The sequence below is a fragment of the Perognathus longimembris genome, chromosome 10 (assembly GCF_023159225.1).
Source record: "Perognathus longimembris pacificus isolate PPM17 chromosome 10, ASM2315922v1, whole genome shotgun sequence".
Classification (NCBI taxonomy): domain Eukaryota; kingdom Metazoa; phylum Chordata; class Mammalia; order Rodentia; family Heteromyidae; genus Perognathus; species Perognathus longimembris.
The window spans coordinates 33925458-33949547 of record NC_063170.1 but is presented as its reverse complement, the minus strand read 5'-3'; the positions used below and the strand labels follow the sequence as shown (position 1 = coordinate 33949547).

General features: G+C 36.9%; 1 protein-coding gene across 8 annotated transcripts in view; it reads right to left on the bottom strand.

The window, feature by feature from the left end:
* Positions 1–24090, bottom strand: part of Erc2 (ELKS/RAB6-interacting/CAST family member 2) — a 973754-nt gene that overhangs the window by 664530 nt on the left and 285134 nt on the right. For all 8 annotated transcript variants that reach the window (XR_007212331.1, XM_048355798.1, XM_048355799.1 and 5 more), the window contains exon 5: positions 2273–2428. Coding sequence is in view for 7 of the 8 variants with exons in the window: in XM_048355798.1 (XP_048211755.1) it covers positions 2273–2428 (156 nt within the window). In the remaining variant the exon portion in view is untranslated. The remainder of the gene's footprint in view (positions 1–2272; positions 2429–24090) is intronic.

Here is a 24090-nt window from a genome sequence, read left to right as displayed (position 1 = left end):
AAAAAAAAAAAAAAGAAAGAAAGAAAGAGAAGAAATTAGCACTAAATGTTAGGGTTCAGCCAGTAAGAATGTTCTTTCAAGGGAGAAAACTTACCAACTGACTCTTTCTAGCACTTTTAAGCTAAATGTGTATCATCTTATAAGGGATATCTATGAAATAGAACTCAGTTGTATATGTATTTCTTAAAAACCAATCTTGCCATAAGTTTAAATGTAAACAATAATTTTATCAAATATGGTACTATTTTATCATTATTTCAGCATTTTGTTAAACTTTACTTGTATTGTTTTATTTAATCATCTTTTAGTCCCCAGATCCACCCTTTAAGTTAGTATATCAGAATGAAGTGTGGCTTAAGGACATACATCAATTCCCAGGAACTTAGCAGGGCAGAGACCACAGACATGCCAGAATCTGCTTGATTCTTCTGCCCATACTCGTTCCATTCACTTAACCATGAGCTCTTTAAATATTGTTTAGACCTGACCTCCATCGGAACTTTTGAAGAGCAACTAGCCATTGCATTAGATGAATCTAATTCAAAGATTGATGACCACTCAGACAAATGGTAAATAATGGTTATGACTTGCTTGCTGAAGATGTTTTATTCCCCTGGACAACCTCTATGACGAGGGGTAGAATTTCCTAATTTTTATGGCACTTTCACCCATAGAATGACTTGGACAATCAGTTAGGCTTCTGATTGTTGAGTAACAACATAAGGAGGACAAGCTGATGCTAGAACAATAATTTCCCTCAAAACTTCTTGAGTTCACTCACTGTTGTACCTCAGATCTGCCTTGGCCAAGTGATTGGGGCACCCTAAGACTGCACTTGCTGAAACTCTGTTCAGAAAAATCTACCAGAGGGAAACCAGAAGGGACTATTGTACAAGAAACCAATTTGGCATTTTGTGGCAATCCCTGAAAGAAAATGGTTACAACCAAATCCATTACACAGCCTACTTCTGATCTCCAATCCTTGATCTATATTTCTGATGTAATCACACTGTCTACTTAAAGAGAGAAAGCTGGCAGAAGTAAGCCCAGTATTTGGTTATTCTCCCTTTGAATAAGCACACGTGCATATGGTTGCATACATATGTGATAAATACTAGATACTATCTCTAGATCATAATTTAATACTTCTGCATAGAGTATACACATATTTCATAAGTGGGATAAACCATTTAAATTGTTTTTTCTAACTCTGATGTATCATATAATACTGCAACAACATCCGAAAATGCAGAAAACTGGGAGAAAAAAATGATAAACAGCTTGGGAGGGTGACATTACCTAAAAGGAAATATGATCTTTGTCTGACTTATATAACTGTAACTCCTCTGTTTTTAGCATTTTCAAATTTTAAAAAAGAATAAGTGGTGGAAAATTAGAAGAAAAATAAATTTGATATAGTGATTTTCAGAAGAAAAATGGCTGAGACAGAAATAGTCAAAAGCATCTCACAGTCTCAGAGATTTCATACCAGTCTACTAATCATTAATGTTTACTTAATATTTATGTTTAATAATGATTAATACAATTGTAAACATAAATGTAATAGAAATCAATAGATCAAATTATTCAAATAATATTTTATAATTATTCCATAGCAACTGATATTAAAATAATACAAACAATGCCTGATGTTTCTTGAATGTATTGTAGAGCTCACATAAGGGATTTAATTGCTTTAAATGAAGCAAATTATCAAAAACTTATCATGTGACTCAATGATGGGAGCACTTTCCTTAACTCTAATTCATGAATGAAGAAAGGTTTACAAAGGATGAACAATTTGAGTAAATAGGAACATTGCAACTTAAAATTATTTATGTCTAATGCTAAAACTAAAATGTCTTGATTTGACAAAAATGAGCTACATTGACTTACAAGACCAGTAGATTTTGAGACAAACACTTTCTAGAGATGGACAATAAATCTGGCAACACAGCAACTTAAAAAAATAGCAAACATAGAATAACTGAATATGTAGAAACAACAAATTAAAATATGTTAATTTCCAAGACAAAGACAAACCAAAGAAACTCACTGAATGAGCCTGAACATGGTGAGCAGAAATTCCACCAAGTTTTCCTCTGGTCCCTTTCAGATACTTACTTCTAAGTTAATCTTCTACAATCTCCTTTATTTTTCAATATATTTCATATTACATAAAGTAGATAATGTCATTGAGAACACGTATGTGTGCAAACAATAACTTTTTAGTCATGCCAAGGATATAAAAGTCTGCAAATCTGGGGCATACCTTTGTCTTCATGAACTTGGAGTGACTTTTGTAAACCTCTATTTGTTTGATCTCTTCCTCTCGGTCCTCAGTATTCAATACACCATTAGTTTTTAACATCTGGATCTCATCCTCAAGGTCTCTTATGTTTCGCTCCAATGATGCAATTTTTGTGTCCTGATGGTAAAAAAGAAAAAGAAAACTTTTCTCAGCCAAGTCAAGATCATATTTAGGGAAGCAGCTTTGGAAGGGATACATTAACTATAGTGCTGACTAATTCTGAATTAAGAATGGCTTTTATTTTCTCTTCTGGAGACAATCTGAATGATAATTGTTTGACATCTCTATCAATTGTGTGTCCATGCAATAGAGTTACCTAGATGTGTTTTATTAATATCCAGAACCAAACTAACAAATAATAGTGACAAAATAATCTAAAGTGTTAATAAACAAGACATCATTTAGTGAGCAAATATGTAGCTTAGGTTATAGACAACCAAGGTATATTTTTGAGTTTACTTATACACACAAAATGGTTTGGTCATGTGTACATTCTGTGGCTGGTTTTATAAGGCATGCTTGGAATTTGACTCTAAGAGAGAAAGAAATTCAAACTTACTAATGGAGAAAAGGATTCTCATCTAAAACACAGACATACATGAAATTAAATCACTGAATCTTGACTTACTATGGCCGATATGCTAAATATTGAAAATGTATAGCAACTGGAAATAATATATCACAACATCATGATTTATTTTGCGAGCAGTCAGGTCCCTACGTGACAAAAAACATGATTACCTTGCAGGGCCTTTCTAACCCATTGATTTACAGACCTAAAAAACTAGAAATATTACAATCAGATGTGGGATTAATTGAGAAAAAACATTCAATGACAGACTCTATACACAAGAGACTGTCTAATAAGAAACAATGCTTCAGAAAGTGTAGAAGAGAAAGCTCTTAGAAGAGAACCAAACACACATACATGCGCAAGCACAAACACAAAGGCAGCATTTCCCAGCCTCAGGAATTAGACTCAAATCAGTCTTCACAATGAAACCTATCAAGAGTTTGATTAAGTTTTTCTCACTATTGCCATGTACCTGTGATTTCATTGCAAAGATTAAAGGAACTTGCATGTTATTTATTACTGAATAGTACAGAAAATAATTCAACCCTTATGGGGTTTTGGATTTGGGGGGGATTTTTTTTGGGGGGGGCAGTCCTGGGGCTTGAACTCAGGGCCTGAGCACTGTCCCTGGCTTCCTTTTTGCTCAAGGCTAGCACTCTGCCACTTGAGCCACAGCGCCACTTCTGGACGTTTTCTATATATATGGTGCTGGGGAATCGAACCCAGGGCTTCATGTATACGAGACGAGCTCTCTGGCCACTAGGCCATATTCCCAGCCCGATTTGGGGGGGATTTTAAGAATCTAAACCACTAAGAGTTTCTAAAGTAAATACAATACATAAGCTACTCTATTTATATTAACTCTTGAAAAAATAACTGTTATGTCTATTCCTACTTTGTTGCTATTGTTTTATTTCATTTTTCTATGTTACCAGTACAGGCATATCTCATGTGACAGTTACTATTATTAACATCATACCATATGTAAAAGAGGAAAAGGAAGAATTGTGAGAACTATTTAATGTGTTCTATTATGTATTCAAAATGTATTAGGCAATTTCATTAATTCTCAGGAAAAAAGAACAAGAAGGTGAATATTTTTTTGAAATGTTCAAGATTATAAAATTCTACATTTGGCAGTTTTGTCATCCTTAAAAAAAAATACCTCTAGCTACTCAAGGGGCTGAGATGTGAGGATCACAGTTCAATGGCAGCCCAGGAAGGAAAGTCTGTGAGACACTTATCCCCAATTAACCACCAGAAAACTGGAAGTGGCACAGTGGCTCAAGTGGAAGAGTGCTAGCCTTGAGCTGAAGAGCTGAGGGACAGTGCCCAGTCCCAGAGTTCAAGCCCTATGATCAACAAAACAATAGTAATAATGATACCTACTTGCCTACTCAGCTGAAATCTGAGGATAGTGGTTCAAAACCAGCATGAGCAAGGAAGTCAGTAAGATTCTTATCTCTAATTAACCACCCTTCCCCGCCCCCCGAAAAAAAGGAAAGAACTAGACCTTTAGCTCAAAAGATAGAGCACTAGCCTTGAGAAAAAACAAAACAAAACATAAGGATAGTGTCTAGGCCCTGGGGGAAAATACCCAGGCCCTGAGTTCAAGCCCCAGAACAAAAAAAACAAAACAAAACAAAACAACAACAACAACAAAACCTATTTTTTTCCAGTTATAAAAGCAATATACTTTATAGAAAACAGATAAAATGTCTTTAATACTACTATACAGAATTAACCACCATTCATGTTACTATGCATAGTTTCCCAGTGTTTTTCAGTTATAGATGCAATTTCTGGAAATGCAATTTCTAGAAAGCTTTTTATGCTGTCAGTTTAATAGGAACATTGTTACTCACTGAAACAATTCTGTTTCTGAAATTTATGTAATAGTATTAGGAGATGGGGCCTGGGAAGTAGTTAAAAGTAGATGAGGTCATAAGAATAAGGCCCCCATAATGACATTAGTGCTCCTATAAAACACACTAGAATTATCTTCATTTCCCTTTCTCCTCACAGCCAGGAGGTAGCTATCTGCAAGTCAGAAATAGCCTACACCGGAACTCATCCATGGTGAATCTTTATCTCAGGCTCGGCCTTCAGAATTATGAGAAAAAACAAATTTCCATTGACTATGCCACCTAATGCAGCTCAAAGGCAGCTCAAACAAAGGAAATCACTTGTGAATCATTTAAGTTCTGAGTTGTGAGATCCCCAGATTACAAAAGCAGCAGCAGCAATAATAAAAAGAGTAGGGGGGGAAAAAAACTTCTAAAAGTTCATAAGAATCCTCCCATGTAAGTGATAGTTATTTTAAATCAAAACTTCTTCCCGACTATAAAATTGAGACAGGCTCAAGATTATTAAAACTTCTTGAAAAGTCATGTAATGATGAGTGTCTGCAACCTGATTACCCAGCTAAACCCACTATTAACATCTTAGTTACCCATAAGGGAAAGTTAAGATTATAGTTTCATATTCAGAAAAATAAAAATTGTAATTAACATGTACAATCTCCCTTTCTATTGAGACTGTGAAATTTACAGATATCTAACAAGCAAGTAGAATCTTTATAAGAGTTTAACTATGGGCATAGATCAGGGAGAGACTCAAATGGTAGAGTTCTTGGCTAGCAAGCAGGAAGCCATGACTTCAGAACCCAGTACTGGAAATAAAACAGGTTAACTATAAGTTAAAGTGTACATAAGGCCAACGTTACTGCTATTTCCTGGGATTTTAGACTCATATCCAAAATGACAGTATTTATGTGTTTGTAGGTATCCAAATACACACACACACACACACACACACAACACACACAACACACACACACACTTACTCACAAGTATATCCAGCAATAAGCCTTCTGGGCCTAACAACTTAGATACTACTTGGTAGAATTCTGGGTCTCAACTGTACAGGCAAAGGGAGAAAGATGTGATTCCTTTATAGAGCCTCAGGTTTGTTCCAATCAACTCCACAAATTTGTCAGCAATGAAATGACCCCAGCTAGGACTTCTAAATGGGTTTGAAGGAACTTTATACAGAATGATAAGTAATGGCATACTGTGAAGGAAAGAATGGTTTAAGTTAAAATTTTTATTAACAGAAAAAAGTATCTTGACCTATGCACATGTGTTAAAAGTTGACTAAATACAAAATTTTTTTTAAATTTTTTTATTATTAATTGAACATAAAATTTTTTTTACAAGGTGTTGTGCAAAGAGGGTGCAGTTACATAGTAGGGCAGTGTGTACATTTCTTGTGATATCTTACAACCTGTTTTTCCATCCCTTGTCTAGGTCAGGTAGACCCATATGCAATATACAATGTATCAAGCACATATACAGTGTTCACAGACTTGGTCTCTACTGTCTCTCCATCTCCCTTTGTTAACAGTCATATATCAGGGAGATCATGCCCCTTTGTTTTCTGTGTTCTAGGCTTGTCTCCCTCAACATTATTTGTTCGAGTTCTGACCATTTCCCTGCGAATAACAATATTTCACCATTCCTAATCGCTATGTAGTATTCTATTGTGTATAAGTACCATATTTTTTGGATCCATTCATCTGTGGAGGGGCATCTGGGTTGTTTCCAAATTTTGGCTATTATGAATTGTGCCGCGATAAACATGGAAGTACAAATGTCCTTTTGATATCTTGGGTTTTGCTGTTTAGGATAGATGCCTAGGAGTGGTATGGCTGGGTCATAGGGTAGGACTATATTGAGCTTTTTGAGAAACCTCCATACTGTTCTCCAAAGTGGTTGTACTAATTTGCACTCCCACCAACAATGGAGAAGGGTTCCTCTTTCCCCACAGCCCCTCCAGCATTTGTTGTTTCCTGAGTTCAGAGTATAGGCCATTCTAACTGGGGTGAGGTTGTATCTCAGGGTTGTTTTTATTTGCATTTCCTTTACTAGCAGGGATGTTGAGCATTTCCTCATGTGTTTCTTTGCCATTTTTATATCTTCTCTTGTAAAGTCTCTCTTTAGCTCTTTTGCCCATTTCCTAATAGGTTTATTGGGCTTGGAGGGGCTTAGTTTTTTGAGTTCTCTGTAGATGACCGATATCAGGCCTTTGTCTGTTGCTGTGCTGGTAAAGATCCTTTCCCATATCATTGGCTGTCTTTCTATTTTGGTGGCTATGACCTTAGCTGTGCAGAAACTTTTTAATTTGTAGTAGTCCCATTTGTTGAGTCTTTCCCCTATTTGTTGTGCCCCTGGGACTCTATTCAGGAAGTTCCTTCCTGTGCCTATAAGTTCTAGTGTCTTTCCTACTCTGTCCTTCAGTAGTTTCAAGGATTCAGGTCTGATGTTGAGGTCCTTGATCCATTTTGAGTTGATCTTGGTGCATGGTGATAGGCTTGGGTCTACTTTGAGTTTTCTGCATATGGCTGCCCAGTTCTCCCAGCACCAGTAGTTGAAGAGGCTATGTTTATTCCATTGTATGTCTTTAGCTCCTTTGTCGAATATCAGTTGGCTGTAAGAGTGCGGTTTTATTTCTGGGTCTTCAATTCTAATCCACTGGTCTTCCGATCTGTTTTTATACCAATACCATGCTGTTTTTGTTATGATGGCCTTGTAGTAGAGCTTGAAGTCTGGTATGGTGATACTTCCTGCACTATGTTTTTTGCCTAGAATTGCTTTGGCTATTCTAGGTTTTTTGCTGTTCCATATGAATTTATGGATTGGTTTCTCTATTTCAGTGAAGAATGTGGCTGGGATTTTGATAGATATTGCATTGAATTTGTATAACAATTTGGGTAATATGGCCATTTTCACTATATTGATTCTGCCTACCCATGAGCATGGGAGGTCTTTCCATCTCCTTGTGTCTTCTTTGATTTCCCTTATTAGATTTTTGTAGTTTTCATTGAATAGGTCCGTCACGTCCTTGGTTAAGTTGATCCCTAGGTACTTTATTCTTTTTTTGGCTACTGTAAATGGAATTGTTTCCATAATTTCCTTTTCTGTTTGTCTATTGCTGGTGTACAGAAAAGCTGCTGACTTTTGTGGATTGATTTTGTATCCTGCTACTTTGCCAAATTGGTTTATTAGATGTAGGAGTTTGGGTACTGAGTTTTTTGGGTCCTTGAGATATAAGATCATGTCGTCTGCGAATAGGGATAACTTGATTTCTTCCTTGCCGACGTGGATCCCTTTGATGTCCTCCTCTTGCCTTATTGCTATGGCTAGGGATTCCAGCACTATGTTGAACAGAAGTGGGGAGAGTGGGCATCCTTGTCTTGTTCCTGTGTTTAGGGGGAATGATTTAAGTTTCTCTCCATTTAATATGATATTAGCAGTTGGTCTGTTGTATATGGCTTTTATTGTTTTGAGGAATGTTCCATCTATTCCTGTTCTCTCCAAAGCTTTTAATAGGTATGGATGTTGTATTTTGTCGAAGGCTTTTTGGGCATCGACTGAGATAACAATGTGATTCTTGATTTTAGTTCTGTTTATGTGGTGAATTACATTGATTGATTTACGGATGTTGAACCAACCTTGTGACTGAGGGATGAAGCCTACTTGGTCATGATGTATGATATTCTTGATCAGTTTCTGGATCCTGTTAGCTAATATTTTATTGAGGAGCTTTGCATCTGTGTTCATTAGTGATATTGGTCTGTAGTTCTCTTTTTTTGTTGGATCTTTGCCTGGTTTGGGGATGAGTATGATATTAGCTTCGTAGAATGAGTTTGGGATTTCTCCCTCCGTTTCTATTTCGCGGAAGAGTTTGAAGAGTATTGGAATTAGCTCCTCACTAAAGGTTTTGTAGAATTCGTTGGTGAATCCATCTGGGCCTGGGCTTTTCTTAGTAGGGAGGTTCTTGATTACCTCTTGTATCTCACCGTAAGTTATTGGTCTATTTAGTTGATTTATTTCTTCTTGGTTCAGTTTGGGCAGTTTGTACTTCTCTAAGAATTGATCCATTTCTGTAAAATTATTGTTTTTTGCTGAGTAGAGGTTTTGGAAATAGCTCCTTATGATTGTTTGAATATCGTGTGTACTTGTTGTAATTTTTCCTGTGGAGTCCCTGATTTTACGAATATGAGTCTCTTCTCTTCTTTTTTTTGTGAGTCTTGCAAGGGGTCTGTCAATTTTGTTTATTTTCTCAAAGAACCAGCTTTTAGTCTTATTTATTTGTTGAATGGTCTTTCTATTTTCAATCAGATTTATCTCTTCTTTAATCTTTGTAATCTCTCCCCTCCTAGTCGTTTTAGATTCTGTCATTTCTTGTTTCTCCAGTTGTTTTAGTTTCATCATGAGGGTATTCACCTGCTCTGCTTCCATTCTTTTAATGTGGGTACTGAGTGCAATGATCTTGCCCCTCAGTACTGCCTTAGCTGTGTCCCATAGGTTTCTTTGTGATGTGTTTTCTTTGTCATTGTGGCTTATGAATTTGTTGATTTCATCTTTAATTTGATCTGTGGCCCAAGTGTTGGATAGCAGCGTGGGGTTTAGCCTCCAAGAGTGTGTATAGGCTCTGTGGTATCCTTTGTTGTTGAGGGTTACCTTTAATCCACTGTGATCAGATATAATACATGGGATGATGTCAATACTTTTGTATTTGCTGAGGTTCTTTGTGTGGGCTATGACGTGGTCTATTTTGGAATATGATCCATGGGCTGCTGAAAAGAAGGTGTATTGGGTCTCTGTAGAGTGGAAGGTTCTATATAGGTCTGTTAGATCCATTTGGGAAATGGTGTTATTTAGGTCCTCAGCTCCCTTACTAATCCTCTGGGTGTTGGATCTGTCTCTTGGAGAGAGAGGAGTATTAAAGTCACCCACTATGTTTGTGTTTGCATCTATCTTGCTCTGTAATTCTGTGAGAATTTGCTTGACATATGTCGGGCCTCTTTTGTTCGGTGATAAATACAAAATATTTTAAACTCTTTTTCACTTTTACTAATTTTCTTAAATTTAACCAAGGCTTCTGCTTTTCTTCACAAACCTCATTTTTCCTTTAGCCAAAGTATCCCAAATTACAAAAAGAAATTGAAAAGATAAAGGGAAGGAGGAAGAGAGTGGGAAAAAAAGAGGGTAGGAGAAAGGCACGGGGAGGGAAAAAGGAAGGGAAAGAGGAAAAAGGGAGAAGGGAGGGAAGAAGAATAGAGTAGAACAGAACAGAATACTGAGGGAAGCACTTAAATAAGGGGATATTTTGTTGTATTCATGTAATTTTTTTCTGAATTAATAAGTAAACTTCAAGGGCAATAAAACTCACTCCCAAAATCATAAGCATAGATAAAAAGTAAGTAGGAAGATACAAATAGAGGAGTACAGATACAAAATACAGACTCTTAGAACTCATGACTGTAATCCTAGCTACTCAGGAGGCTGAGAGTCAGGGTCTTGGTCTGAAGTCAGTCTGGCAGAGTAATCTCAAAGACTCCTTTCTACAATTATCAAGCGAAAACCCAGAAATGGAAGACACTAAGTAGTAGAATTTTACATTGTCTAAAAAACCAAGCAAAGGCTTGGGCCTGGAGTTCAAACAAACAAACAAATAAACAACAACAAGAAAAACAACCTACAGTCATAATAGGTGGACTTGGGTTGCAAGAAAATATTCAAAACATCACGCCAAAGAAGGACTGAGGAAATTACTCCTGCAACCATAATGGCTACCACATTTATCTTATCTTTTTAAAAGAATCTCTAAGACTAAAAACTTATATAAGAGGACCATATTAACTTTGATATAGCAAAAATAATATCAGTATTACCTTTCAGAAGAGATACTAGACACACAAGCTCAATAAATCAGTGAATAAGTTCACTGAAGACTTTAATATGCATAAGCACAGATTTGGAAGCTCAGGGAACATTTTACTGCCCAATTACTGGTTTAGTTCATGTTACTAATGGCCAATTTTTTTTAATTGTATATTGTGGTTTTCAAACCATCTTCATTGATTTACAATTAGACAAATTCTTGAATCACATGATTTGGGGGTTTCCTTAAAGATTAGAAATTAAAATACAAGACAGAATAACTGCTTCCAAAGTACAAAGAACTCAAATGTTCCATGAAAGTGACATTGTAAGGTCAAATATTTTTGAGAAATGTTTGTTAGAGCCCCATTATATATACCAACATCAAGGGCTCTAGGAAGCTTACAGCATATAATTCTGTTTTATTATGCCAGTATTATTAACTCTAGAAGGCAGTTCTCAAAAAACAAATTGTGTACACTTGTAACTTGCATTTGAGAAGCCAAAGCAAGAGAATGGTAAGTTCAATCCAGCCTGGGGCTATATAATGTAATTCAATTTTTAAAAAGAGAGAAAGAAAATCAGAGGAAGAGAGAGGGGAAGGAGGTAGCCTGCTCAGACAACAGCATTGTAACACCAGGTATGGACTCCTATCCTTCTGAACTTACTACCTTATACCTCAGGTAACATGTCTCCAATACTCATGAGATAGAACACCCATGAAATTGTCTTGCAATCACAGTTTGGTGGAAAAATTCTTTCGGTGGGGGGTGGGCAAGTAGCTAGAATATATTTATTTCAGAAAAAATGCATAAGCTATCTCTTTCAAGTCATATATACATAAAATAACAAAATTTCGAAACAGTATAGATCATGTCTGCTTAAAGGTACATACTATTTTATCTCTACCATCGAAAAGATGCAAAATAAGTATGTGATGGACAGTAATAAACTACCAGAAGTTAACTGCTAGCAGCCATTTGTCTCTTAGCCATTTTGCTATTAGTAATTTTTAAGTGACCATGAATTTAGCATGAGACCTTTGATGCAGCATTTATAGCAATGTAAAAGCAAGTTGAGCAGGAATACATTCTTTGAGAGAGAGAGGGGGAGAGAGAGAGAGAGAGTGTGTGTGTGTGTTTATTAACCAGGGCTTAAACTCAGGGGCTCCCTATCACACAGCATTCTTGCCCATGCTGGTGCTTTCAGATATTTCAGCCAGATCTCCCATCTACTGCTGGTTAATTGGAGATGAAGTCTCATGACCTTTTCTACCTTGCTGGCTTTGGGTAGAGATCCTCTGATCTCAGCCTCTAAGAATTGAAGTACATGAGATAGCAGGTAGACCTCAGTAGAATTTATTGACATTTTCTTCACTCTAAAATGAGGAATAGTCTATCCTTGCTACTCAGAATGTGGACCACTCACCAGCAATGTGTCAACTGCGAGTTTCTTAGACATACAAACTCTCAGCCCCAATTCAGAACAACTGATCCTGAATCTGCATTTTCCCAAGATTGTACAGTGATTCAGGTATTCTAAAGACTCCGAGTGTCCACAAGATAGACTGCAAAACACACCAGGGAAAATCTGTTGGCTAAATATGTTTAAAAAAAACATAAACATATTTTCAAGAGTTGCCCAAACTAGACACTATGTTGAAAATGAACTATGCAACTTGTGGGGGAAGGGGATCCAGAGGGAAAAAAGGGGGGGGAAAAACAAAGTAAGAGGTGACACTGATTAAAAAGAAATGTACTCATTACCTAACTTACATAGCTATAAGCCCTCTGTACATCACTTTTACAAGAACAATCAAAATATGTAATTTTAAAAAGGAAGAGCCATTCAATGTTGCCCAAGTGTACAGTAGTCCTGGGAATAAACCTTCTGGAGCATCTTTGCCAATCAGGACGCCTTCTTACTTTTTTTGTGTTTGTCAAACATTATGTTCCCCTAAGCAGCCAGAAACAGACTTCAGTTCTTCTCTAGGAACTTCAGAGCACTGAAATGGTGAGTGGGTGGAACATCAAAAAAAGCAATATCATTTAGTCACAAAAAGTAACAATTATGTTATTGCTCAGTGTCACAATGTGCTTTCCTTTCAAATATAGCAAGAATTACTGGTTTCATTTTAATATCAGGCCAAGAAAGAACATATAAGCAGTTTTCACAGAGGACAGAATTCACTGTGATCACATATCAGACTACAGGCACTGATCAACAAATTTAGAGCCAACATGGGTAAAGGAGAAGACGTGATCTAATGTTCAGGAAATGTCCCTATATAATTATATTACACATTATTTAGAATAAAATTCTAAACTAGTATTACTGCATACCACAGAGGTTCATGAAAGCTTAACTTTTAGAGGTCAAGGACTTGTAGCTACCAATGTAATTGAGCAGCCCTTAGTCTTAGGCTGATTAATGTCCTGACATTAGGAGGATGTTCTGTGTGGGATAACTACAGGCCCATGTACCCCAGAGAAGCAATCTAGGGGAAAAAAACAAGTCAACTTTGACCCAATACCTATTTGGAGGTACTAAGAACTCATTTTATGGGCCTTATCAAACTATAAAAAGATAATGACCTAGATTAGAAGATGACAGGGGCAAATGCTGGAGATTTTTGGTAAGGTTTCTATTTTGCTATTTGGAAAGATATGTGATTCTTTATGGCCAAATATACAGGCACATAATTGAGTCAGAGTAGATCAAGTTAAAAGCAATTAGGACACTTTTATGTTTCTTCTCATGGCCTCATTTGCCTAGCTCTGACTCAATCTTCATGAAACCTGTGCCCTAGGAATGCACACTCCTGTCTTCTCGTCATCCTGACTGTACCCATTGCTGATTACCTAGTGGTTCTTGTTAGATACTGTGACATCTGACGTTCTTCTCTCCCTGTATGAATGTATTATTATTCATAATAGACTTAAATCTGAAAAAAAGGAGCCCCTGACAGAATAATCCAGACAGATATGATAGGAAGGAAGAAAATCTGACCCTTAGGGAGTGACATCCTGGACACAAATCTTGGCTCAGGCTTTTACTTTTTGAAACAGGATATTTAGTTTCTCTGGAATAAGGTCAAGTTCATGACAATGTTAAGAAAATTACAAATGATATGTAATGTATCCAAGAACCTATCACAGAACTATTATTATAGCAATCTCTATCAATTCCCTAGTTTTAACAGATACATGACACAGTTGATTCTATTTTTATTCAACCTTGTTTATTTGTGAGCATGTTCCTAACCTTGCTGATCCTATAAGATTGTTATGAGAGTTAAATAACATGCACATCTTCCAAAATAATATGGAACACACAGTAGGGACTCAATAAACATTACTGTCTCTCTGATTCTGTGCTGTAGCATATGTGGTGGTGGTGGTTGTTATTGTTTTGACTGCTCAGCTTCTTTTACTTTCGGGAAATGAATCACCCCACTTCCCTCTGGGTGTAGTGAGATTTTAATTACATGGCCTTGATCAGAGGTAAGTACCGTGGATTGTTGAGGATAAATAAGTAACTCTAGTAAGTCCAATCAGGTTTTTTTTAAGAGGATGACATTAAAACATAGGAAAAATAGGCCTATCCTTCCTCTTATGAGAGTAAAGAAAACGAAGCTTGTGGCTGGCTGTGGCCTTGATACCAGGTATGAAGAACTGGTCTGAATAACTGAATCCTTAGAATATTATTTAAAGAGATAGATACCTGAACTATCCAATCTCTGAAACATCAAAATATAAGAGCAAGGGCTGGGGATATAGCCTAGTGGCAAGAGTGCCTGCCTCGGATACATGAGGCCCTAGGTTCGATTCCCCAGCACCACATATACAGAAAACGGCCAGAAGCGGCGCTGTGGCTCAAGTGGCAGAGTGCTAGCCTTGAGCGGGAAGAAGCCAGGGACAGTGCTCAGGCCCTGAGTCCAAGGCCCAGGACTGGCCAAAAAATAAAAATAAATAAAAAAATAAGAGCAAGGTTTCTGTTGCCTATCTGGCAATGGAAAAGATAACACCAAACTGTAGGTAAATAAAATATTCTATAAGTATACAGACACAGAAGAAAGAAGTGGATAAAACCACAGTTTAAAATACCACAGTTTAAAAATATCCAAAAGCATAGGAATCCAACGTGAGTTTTGAATAAAGATAACATTATCATAGAGAAGATGAAATTCTTTACAGCTAGTAGTGATAACATGAACAAAGTCAGAAGTACTAGGTATGATGTCCATCATATAATATCTGAGAGAACGAAGACAGGTAAAGAGATAGATAAAAGAGTGTAGAGTCACATTTCATTTCTGGGGAGTTGGAAATGAAAGGCAGGTAAGGTGGAAGGACAAACACCTTTACAACCAATCTGGGACTTAGTTTTTCAATTGTAACTAGGCACCTTATATAATCTGGTAAACAAGGTATAAATAAGATGGCCTCTTTGCAATTAAAGATCAAAACAGAAGCTAAAATGGAACCCGAGACAGTGAACGTGATGGAATCGTCGGACTGCTGGTGAAAAAATTCTCTTTCAGCTATGGCATGGCTGAGAATCTAGAGCAGAGAAAACAAATGGAAGAATTGTTAAAAGAAAGGAAGATTTTGTTTAAAAAAAAAAACCTAATGACATATACAGGCAAGTGTTAGGAAATAAGAAAGTGAGTAGTTTTGAGAAGAAGAGCAATCAAAGAATGGTTCAGGACATGAAAGCAGCTTCAATGAAGTTACATTATCAAAACTGGAAATTGAACCCTAGTGTATTAAATCCCATGGGATCAGTGGTGATTGCCAAGTCACTCAACAACCAGTATAGAACACCACAAAAGTCAACCAAACAGACACTTCTAGGAGCACTGAACTCAGGGCTGGGAGGTCTCTGTTGGGTGTAGGCATGTGAAGATCTAGGGCAAGAGCATGAGTTGAGATAATAGTCTTAAGATTGAGGGTAGCTGAGAAAGCATTTCAGTATACCAAAAACTAGTCCAGGTGTCTGCACTAAGGCTTAATATTAGCCTTGCACAGAAATCTACTTCCATAGAGGGTAGACTTCTACTGGAAAGGAGCACTGGGTACAAATCACTTCAATGTGCCTATGCCACACACTAACACGAAGGCTCTCCAGTACTAGTATGAGGACCACACGCATCAGAACCATCCAGAAAGAGAAAAATACAGATGACATCAGGTTTCTTCACTTATTTCTCATTCAAAGAGGGAGACAAAAAAGTTTGCATTTATTTGTAATTTGCACAGCTTGGACAAGAAATATCAAAAGACTTACTGTTTATATCTACTTATCTTCCTTATTTATATCTTTTTTTTTTTTTTTTTTGCTAGTCCTGGGCCTTGGACTCAGAGCCTGAGCACTGTCCCTGGCTTCTTTTTGCTCAAAGCTAGCACTCTGCCACTTGAGCCACGGCGCCACTTCTGGCCATTTTCTGTATATGTGGTGCTGGGGAATTGAACCCAGGGCCTCATGTATATGAGGCAAGCACTCTTGCCACTAGGCCATATCCCCAGCCCCTTATTTATATCTTACCTACACATTTGTCCAAAATAAACAGCTGGGCACTGATAGCTCATGATTTAATCCTGTTGAGATCTGGAAATTGTGGCTCAAAGCCAGCCTAGGCAGAAAAGTCTGTGAGTCTTATATCTCCAGTTAACCAGCAAAAAGCCAGAATTACAGCTGTGGTTCAATTAGTAGAGCACCAACCTTGAGCAAAAAAGCCAAGCAAGAGAGTAAGACCTTAGTTCAAGCACCAGGACTGAGAGAGAAAGACAGACAGACAGACAGACCAACTGATAGAGATTGTTATTTATAGAACTACAGTGCTAACAAAATCTCATTAAGCCTTTCCCAATAATACTATGATTGTTTTTCAGTTGATTTCTTTACATTTCTTTTTCGCCACTACTAGGGAGTGAACTCAAGACCTCATGCTTTTGCTTGTATTTTCCTTCTAGGCTTGTGGCCTACTACTGGAGCCATGTCTCCACTTCTGGCTTTCTGAAGGTTAATTGGAGTTTCAGCCTGGGTTTGCTTCTAACCTCCATTCTCAGATCTCAGCAACCTGAGTAGCTAAAACTGCAGGCATGAACTGCTAGCATCTGGCTTGATTTCTTTTCTTAGTAATATATTTTACTCTATTTTTTTAAAATTTTATCTTTAAGTAGTTGCACAAAGAGGTTACAATTCCATAAGCTAGGTTATGAGTACAATGCATCTTGATCAATGTCACCTTTTCCATCATTCTTACCCAGTTTCCCCTCCCATCCCTACCATCAAGTTAGAAGTTACATAGTTCAATTTTTACACAATAATCTTATAAATTAAGAACTTATTTCACTTATTTAACAGGTCAGAAGACCTACAAATGGTAAGCAACCTACCCAAGGGTTCCTTTAGTCTAGTGGAATGATTCTACAGACAGAAAGCCTAGGAGACAGTAGGTCACTTATCAGGACTCTTGTGTCCCCAGGCCAGTCTCAGGAGAGACTGGCTTTAGAGAAGGTATACTAGCTAGACATTGAGCTATTCTGGCTATTCCTTCCATATAGTACTTTTCCTCTAAAAATCACTGAGCAGGGCTAGGAGCAAACAGTGGAGAGGTTGTGGAGAGCAGAAAGGAAGGGAAAACATTTGAAAACTGCTTCCAGATGAATAGTTCTCCCATGTGCACAGCCCCACCCTCCCTAAATATGAACTGGATGCCATCTTGTACATCCAAGTACAAAAAAGGTTTGAATCTCAGCTGATCATCTTCTGAGGAGAAACTCAGTGAACACAGGGAGGCTTTTATGAAAAGATGGTGTTCTCTTGTGTTCCTCTTACAGTAAAATTTAAGAGAAAGATTGGATAAAGAAGGTGCTGGTCACCTAGCAATCTGAACTTACTTTTCTCATTCCTTTAAACCCATTCTGGGTTGAGGTTAGGGCTTCCTAAGGGCCTCTAAAACATACCACAAATCCCTCTACGTTCAACCAGTTTGTCTCATGGAAAAAGCAACAGGCAGCAACGGAATTCAGGCCACCCCAAGTCATCACTGTGGCCTGATGGATGTGGAAACTGAATAATGCCTAAGAGATGAGGCATGTGACAGTCTGTACACTGTCATTACTGCAACTTGAAAGGGGAAGTTCACATGAGGCCTGTGGTTGACTTCTCAACCCCACAGGCAGGGGAGCATGCCAGTAAGGAAATTGCAATCCCTAAATAAACAATAGGTTAGGAACTGAGCAACAGCAAGAGAGAAGGCAGTGGCTGTTGGCCTGGATAGGGCCGGTCAACACACAGCAAACAAGGCTAAGATTTAAACACTGCAAGAATGTCATGTTAGATTCCCCAGGAGGTCCTCTGAGAATCTAAATTACCAGTTACCAAGTCTCTAAAGTTGGCATAATTTTTAAAGTAGGATACTTAATCCAATCCCTTACTTGCCACATGAGAAAAGTGAGACACAGAAGAGGCTTGCCAAATGCCCAAGAGCTAGGGAGCTAAGGTCCTGGGTCATTTATTACGACACAGATCATCATGCCATTTTGCTAGAACTTACTACTATTTTTTTTCTCTCCACTGCTTTCTTCTTCTAAAGACACTTTTTAAAGTTATATTTTAATTATATTTAAATAATTTTACAAAGAAATTACCATTCAACAATGTATCTTGATTGATGTCACCCCTTTCACCATACTTCCCTACCTCTTCCAACCCAACCCCTCCCCTCAACTTATTTAGTTTTACAGGCAATGCACTGAACATTATGACATCATTCTCTTCCCCCTTCCTCTCTTCATCTGACTACCCTACTCCTCATGGCATTCCCCCATACCTTTCAAGTGCCAGTTTCTCAAATTCATTTTGTTGCACTGTGAGTTACTTTTTCTAATAAATGTATTATTTTTTGTTCCCATGTAACAATTTCTGCTCATTCCTCTATGATAAAAGCATATAATTAAAAACATGAAAAATGAAATAGGAAAAAATATGAAAATAATTCATAATTTCCCCACTCAGATTACATACAAATATGTGGGTACGTTTTCCTCAAATGCTTATTCTACATTGATTAAATATAATATCTTTACTATATTAACAATAAGCTGGGCAAGGTGGTATGCCTGTCATATCAACTACTCAGAAGGCTGAGTCAAGAGCATCACATGAGAACATAAATTTGATAATAGCTAGGAAACACAATGAGACCTTGTATCGAAAGAAAAATAAAGTGTTGTCTTTACTATTAACCTGAGAAATACATTAGCTAGTACTACTTGCAGTTTATAGTTTTTATTTAAATAATTATTGATCATTTCCCTTGTAATATTTCTTTACATTTAATAAGTACTTTATTGAGATTCAATACATATCTCATAAAATCCACCTATTTAAAGTGTACAAATCAGTGATTTACCTAGCCATTAATACTAATTCCAAAATATTTTCATCACCCCAAACGCCTTTAAACCAATCTGTTATAGCTCCATTACATCTTTTCCCCACTGCTCATAACAATCACTTATTAACTACCTTCCTACCTTTTGCTATTAATTTTTCTTTGCTGGATAGTTCATATAAATAAAAATTATAAAATATAAAAATAAGAAATACATAAAAACATGAAAAGCAGCCTTTGGCTGTTTTCTTTCATTTAGAATACTGTCTTCATGGTTCATCTGTGTTAATAGCATATAACAGTATTTCATTGCTTTTTATTGCCAAATAGTATATCAATATATGTCCACCATATTTTGTTTCATGAGTTGATGTACATCTGTTTGCTTTACAATTTTAGCTATTACAAATAATCATTACATGACCATTTATGTGTGGGCATATGTGTATTCATATCTGTTGGGCATATACCTAGGAACGGGATTTGGGGGTCAGTTGGTCCTATGTTAGAATACATTTTGAGGTACTGCTAAACTATTTTCCAAATTGGATGGCACATTTACATTCTCATGTGAACATTTAAGGGTTTCCTTTCACATCTTCCTCAACCCTCATTATCAGTTGTCTTTGTTTCAGCAATCCTCATAAGGGAGACACTATTTAATTATGATTTTGGCTTGCATTTCCATCAATGACAAATAACTGAGTATCCTTTTATGCTCTTATTGATCATTTGTACATCTTCTTTAGAAAAGTCTGTATTCAAATCAACTGCCAATTTTTTTAGTTCAACCTAGGAGTTGAACTCAAGGTCTTACTAGGCAGGTGCTCTACTACTTGAGCCATAACTTGAGATCTTTTAGTTTTGTTATTCTTTTGTGTGATGGTCCTGAGTCTTGAACTCAAGAGCCTAGATGCTGTCCCTAAGCTTTTTTTCTTTTTCTCGGGGCTGTTCTACCATTTGAGCCATAGCTCTACTTGTAGTTTTTTGGTAGTTAATTGTAGATAAGAGTCTCACAGACTTTCTGGCTGACTTTGAACTGTGATCCTCACATCTCAGCCTCCTAAGTAGGTAGGATTACAGGCCTAAGTCATCAGCACAAGGCTTTTTGGTTTTGTTTTCAAATATGGCCTCACATTTGACCTGGGATAATATTATATACATGAGCTTCCCTTCTAATTCTCATATGTTCTATGGGATGACCAGAGCTCTTTTGAATAGAAGTAATGTCATACCAAGCACTCTGATCTTGTTCCTTATGTTATGAGTCAAGGTTATATTATTTTACCATTATGATATTTGCTTTAACTTTATTGTAGCAACTTTTAACCTTTTATTAGGTTAAGAAGCTCTTCTGCTTCTAATTTTAATATCTTTTTATTCTTTTCTCTTTTTTTTTTACTCAGGGCTTTGTGCTTGCTAGGCAGATGCTTTACCACTTGAGCCATGCCTCCAGCCCTTTTTATTACGGTTAATTTTATTTTTTTATTTTTTTGTCAGTCCTGTGGCTTGGGACTCAGGGCCTGAACACTGTCCCTGGCTTCTTTTTGCTCAAGGTTAGCACTTGAGCCACAGCGCCAATTCCAGCTTCTTCTGTGTATGTGGTGCTGAGGAATTGAACCTAGGACTTCATGCTTGCTAAGCAAGCACTCTACCGCTAAGCCTAATTTTAAGATAGGGTGTCACATTTTGCCCAGGTCCAACCTGCACCATGATCCTTTTCTACCATTCCTGTCATACCTGGAATGACAGGTAGATGCAACTATGCCCAGGTTTTAACTGGTCAAGAAGGAATATAATGAATTTTTTGCATAGGCTGGCCTAAAACCATGATCTTCCTGATTTCAGCCTCCAGGATAGTTAGGATTACAGTCATGGAAGAAGTAGGCCTGGTTCTGAATTTCTTTTCGGTATAGATGCATGAATGAATGTTATTTATCAAATTATTTATTATTATTAAATTAATATTTACTTAATATTTGGGGATCTCCATGGCCTAGTTTCATGCTCTTAGATCATTAACACCTTAAAAATTGAGAGTTCAGTTTTTCTGAAAAAAAGTTCTAAAAGGTCCACCATGGTAATGTGCACAGAATTGTTCCCCAGTAAATGCTGGAAGTGATGTTGGAAGTGATGTTCATAGAAATCATGCCAGTTAATATCAGTAATTATCAATTGCCAGCTGTGGCAAATATTTAAAGACAGCATAAGAATTCAGACCAGAAAATAAGGCCCACTTTTTAAAAGTGTTTTTCTTGTGTCTACAAGATAACTATCTATCTAGAGCTAACATTAAACTTGTCATTTTATTTTGTCCATCACTTCCAACCGCCCATTTTCCCTTATTTAAGGAACATAGTTAAATGGCACAATGCCTTTTCAAGTTTAAAGATGAGAAGATGAAGAAATGTCTTAAAGGGAGAAAATAAGCTAAAAAGAATACTTCTGGTATCATAAGTGGATATGGCAGATTAAATTAATAAGCTTTGCAAGTTTGAACAAATTATTGGTATAAAATATACAATACAGGAAAAATGATATATGTGCTCTAGATGGTACCTATTTGGAGCCCTGTTGGCAGGGCAGATAATACATACATGTGAAACAGATCATTCTTGCCTTTTATCACAAATAATAGCATCTCTAGTACTCTGAGCTGACTCTGTAGTGTAAATCTCAGTGCACAATTTCCAAAGCATTGAAAGAAAACCTAGATGAATTCACTATGTGCATGTGGTGTGAGAAGAATTTTTGCTTTCAATACTGTTATTATTGTCTACGGTTCACAAAAAGTAACAGGGACATGTTATTTGTTTTGCTATATGTTTGTATGTTGAGGATCTAAGCAGGGCTTTATGAATGCTAAGCAAGTATTCTGTCACTGAACAATAATATCTCCAGTGGACCATGTTCTCAAGGCCTAAAAGCCATAATTACGATTTCACTATAGAACTGGTTTCAATACACATTTTCTATGAACATGCCATTCTGGACAAAGAAATAATTGAGACATAAAACTCAAAGATGAATGAATAAACCGAAGTAGAACCTAGAGCCCAAAGAAACATGGCAGCTACCATACCATCTTTGACTAAACCCCAGGACTCCAATAAGTTCATGAGGGTTATTGGTTTGGGTTCTATAACCAATCTTATATTTCAACTCTCTCCCTCCCTTGCTGTATGACCTTAGGAAAGTTGCCAAGTAGCTCATGACTTTACAATGTTGCAATACTCCCATGCCATATAGAATGGAAGCCTAAAGACAACCAAGCACTAAAAACCCCTTTAGGGGAAACTTAATTCAAATTCAGGCTAACCACATGCAAAAGAGGTCAGTCCTGTAAATCTATCTATTTGGGAGGCAGAGATCAGAGGACTGTAGTTCAAAGTCAGCTAGGCACAAAAGTCCAACAAACTGTCTCAACTAATGCCTGGGCATGATGGCACACATTTGTTATTCAATCTATGGGAGAAACACAATGATTGTGTGCAGTGGTATGTATGTGCCTGTCATCCCACAAAAAGGAAAGCAAAAGTAAGAAGATCACAGTCCAAGTTGGCTCAGCGTAAAGTGAGGCTGGTGGTGTGTCTCAAATGGTAGAGCACCTGCTTGGCAAGTGCAAGGCCCCAAATTCAAAACACTGTATAGTCAAAACAAAACACAGAAAGAGCAGTCATCTATCTGAGCACAAAGACAAGGCATAGAATTTAGTTTTGATTAATAAAAATTCAACCTCCCTATTGTAGTTACCTAAACACAAAGCCATATTTTTTTCATGAGCAGCACTATACTTCAACTTAGTCAGCTCAGACTTACATTTTGCAATGCTCCTAATTCAATTCCTATTTTTTAAATGCATGATGGGAACAAATATTATTTAAGAGAGATATCGCATAGCACATGGATGCCTGAGCTCACCATGTAATCACAAAGCCAAATACCTATAATCCTCATGTCAGCTGCCAACAGAAATACTGTCTCTGATTGACATTATACCTGCTGTTTCTTAATTCATTTTAGTTATTAACAAGTTCAACAGATAAAGTGTATTTTCTGAAACTCTTGCTAAGACCCTATGAAACTAATGTATGGTACATTTGATAAATTCTGTAAAAAGTGGATAATTTCTGCTGTGCTAGGGAAAAGTTGTTTTTCTTGATGAACGAGATTCAATCAATATAATAATGGAGAAAGAACTAGGGAAACTCCTTACTTTTTTTTTTTTTACAAGTAGACTTAAGTTTGGAGTGATGTTTTATGCTCAATAATTATCAATTACTTTAGTATTGGTTAGAGCTTTGTATTTCTTGGAAAACAACATTCTCCTAGTCCTTCTTTCTGTGGTTGTTTTGCAGCCATCTTGCTCAGGCAGACAGGTAGAGGCTGTTTGAAAATAGAGCTCACACAAGGAAGTCAAGATAAAAGTAGAATGAGAGAAAATGAGACATGCTAATAATGTTTGAGTCTTAGGTCAAGCAATGCTTGAGGCAATTCCCTGCTTTGTTTCCAGTTAAGTAAGCCAATAAATTTTGTTTCTGCTTTAGCCATTCTGAATTAGATTTTCATTCACTTGGAAGTGCAAACAAAGAAAAAGTCTTGAGACTGTATAACAAATACTGCCATTAGTATAATTAATTTTCTTTTAAAAAGTGAATGAACTATAGTAAAGAAAATTAAACTTTTAGATATCATATTCATGTTATGTCAGATTTATAACAAAAAATAATTTTGAGGGGCTGGGGATATGGCCTAGTGGCAAGAGCACTTGCCTCTTATACATGAAGCCCTGGGTTCGATTCCCCAGCACCACATATACAGAAAATGGTCAGAAGTGGTGCTGTGACTCAAGTGGCAGAGTGCTAGCCTTGAGCAAAAAGAAGCCAGGGACAGTGCTCAGGCCCTGAGTTCAAGGCCCAGGACTGGCAAAAAAAAAAAAATTGAAAATACACTCTTTTAAAGGAATTAACCTAACTAAAGAGTATTTTAAAAGCAAGCATTAGAATGCTGGTCTTATTAGCAGTTCTCCATAAGACTAGAAGGGAGGAGCTTAGTAAAGGATCTTTAGCCACAA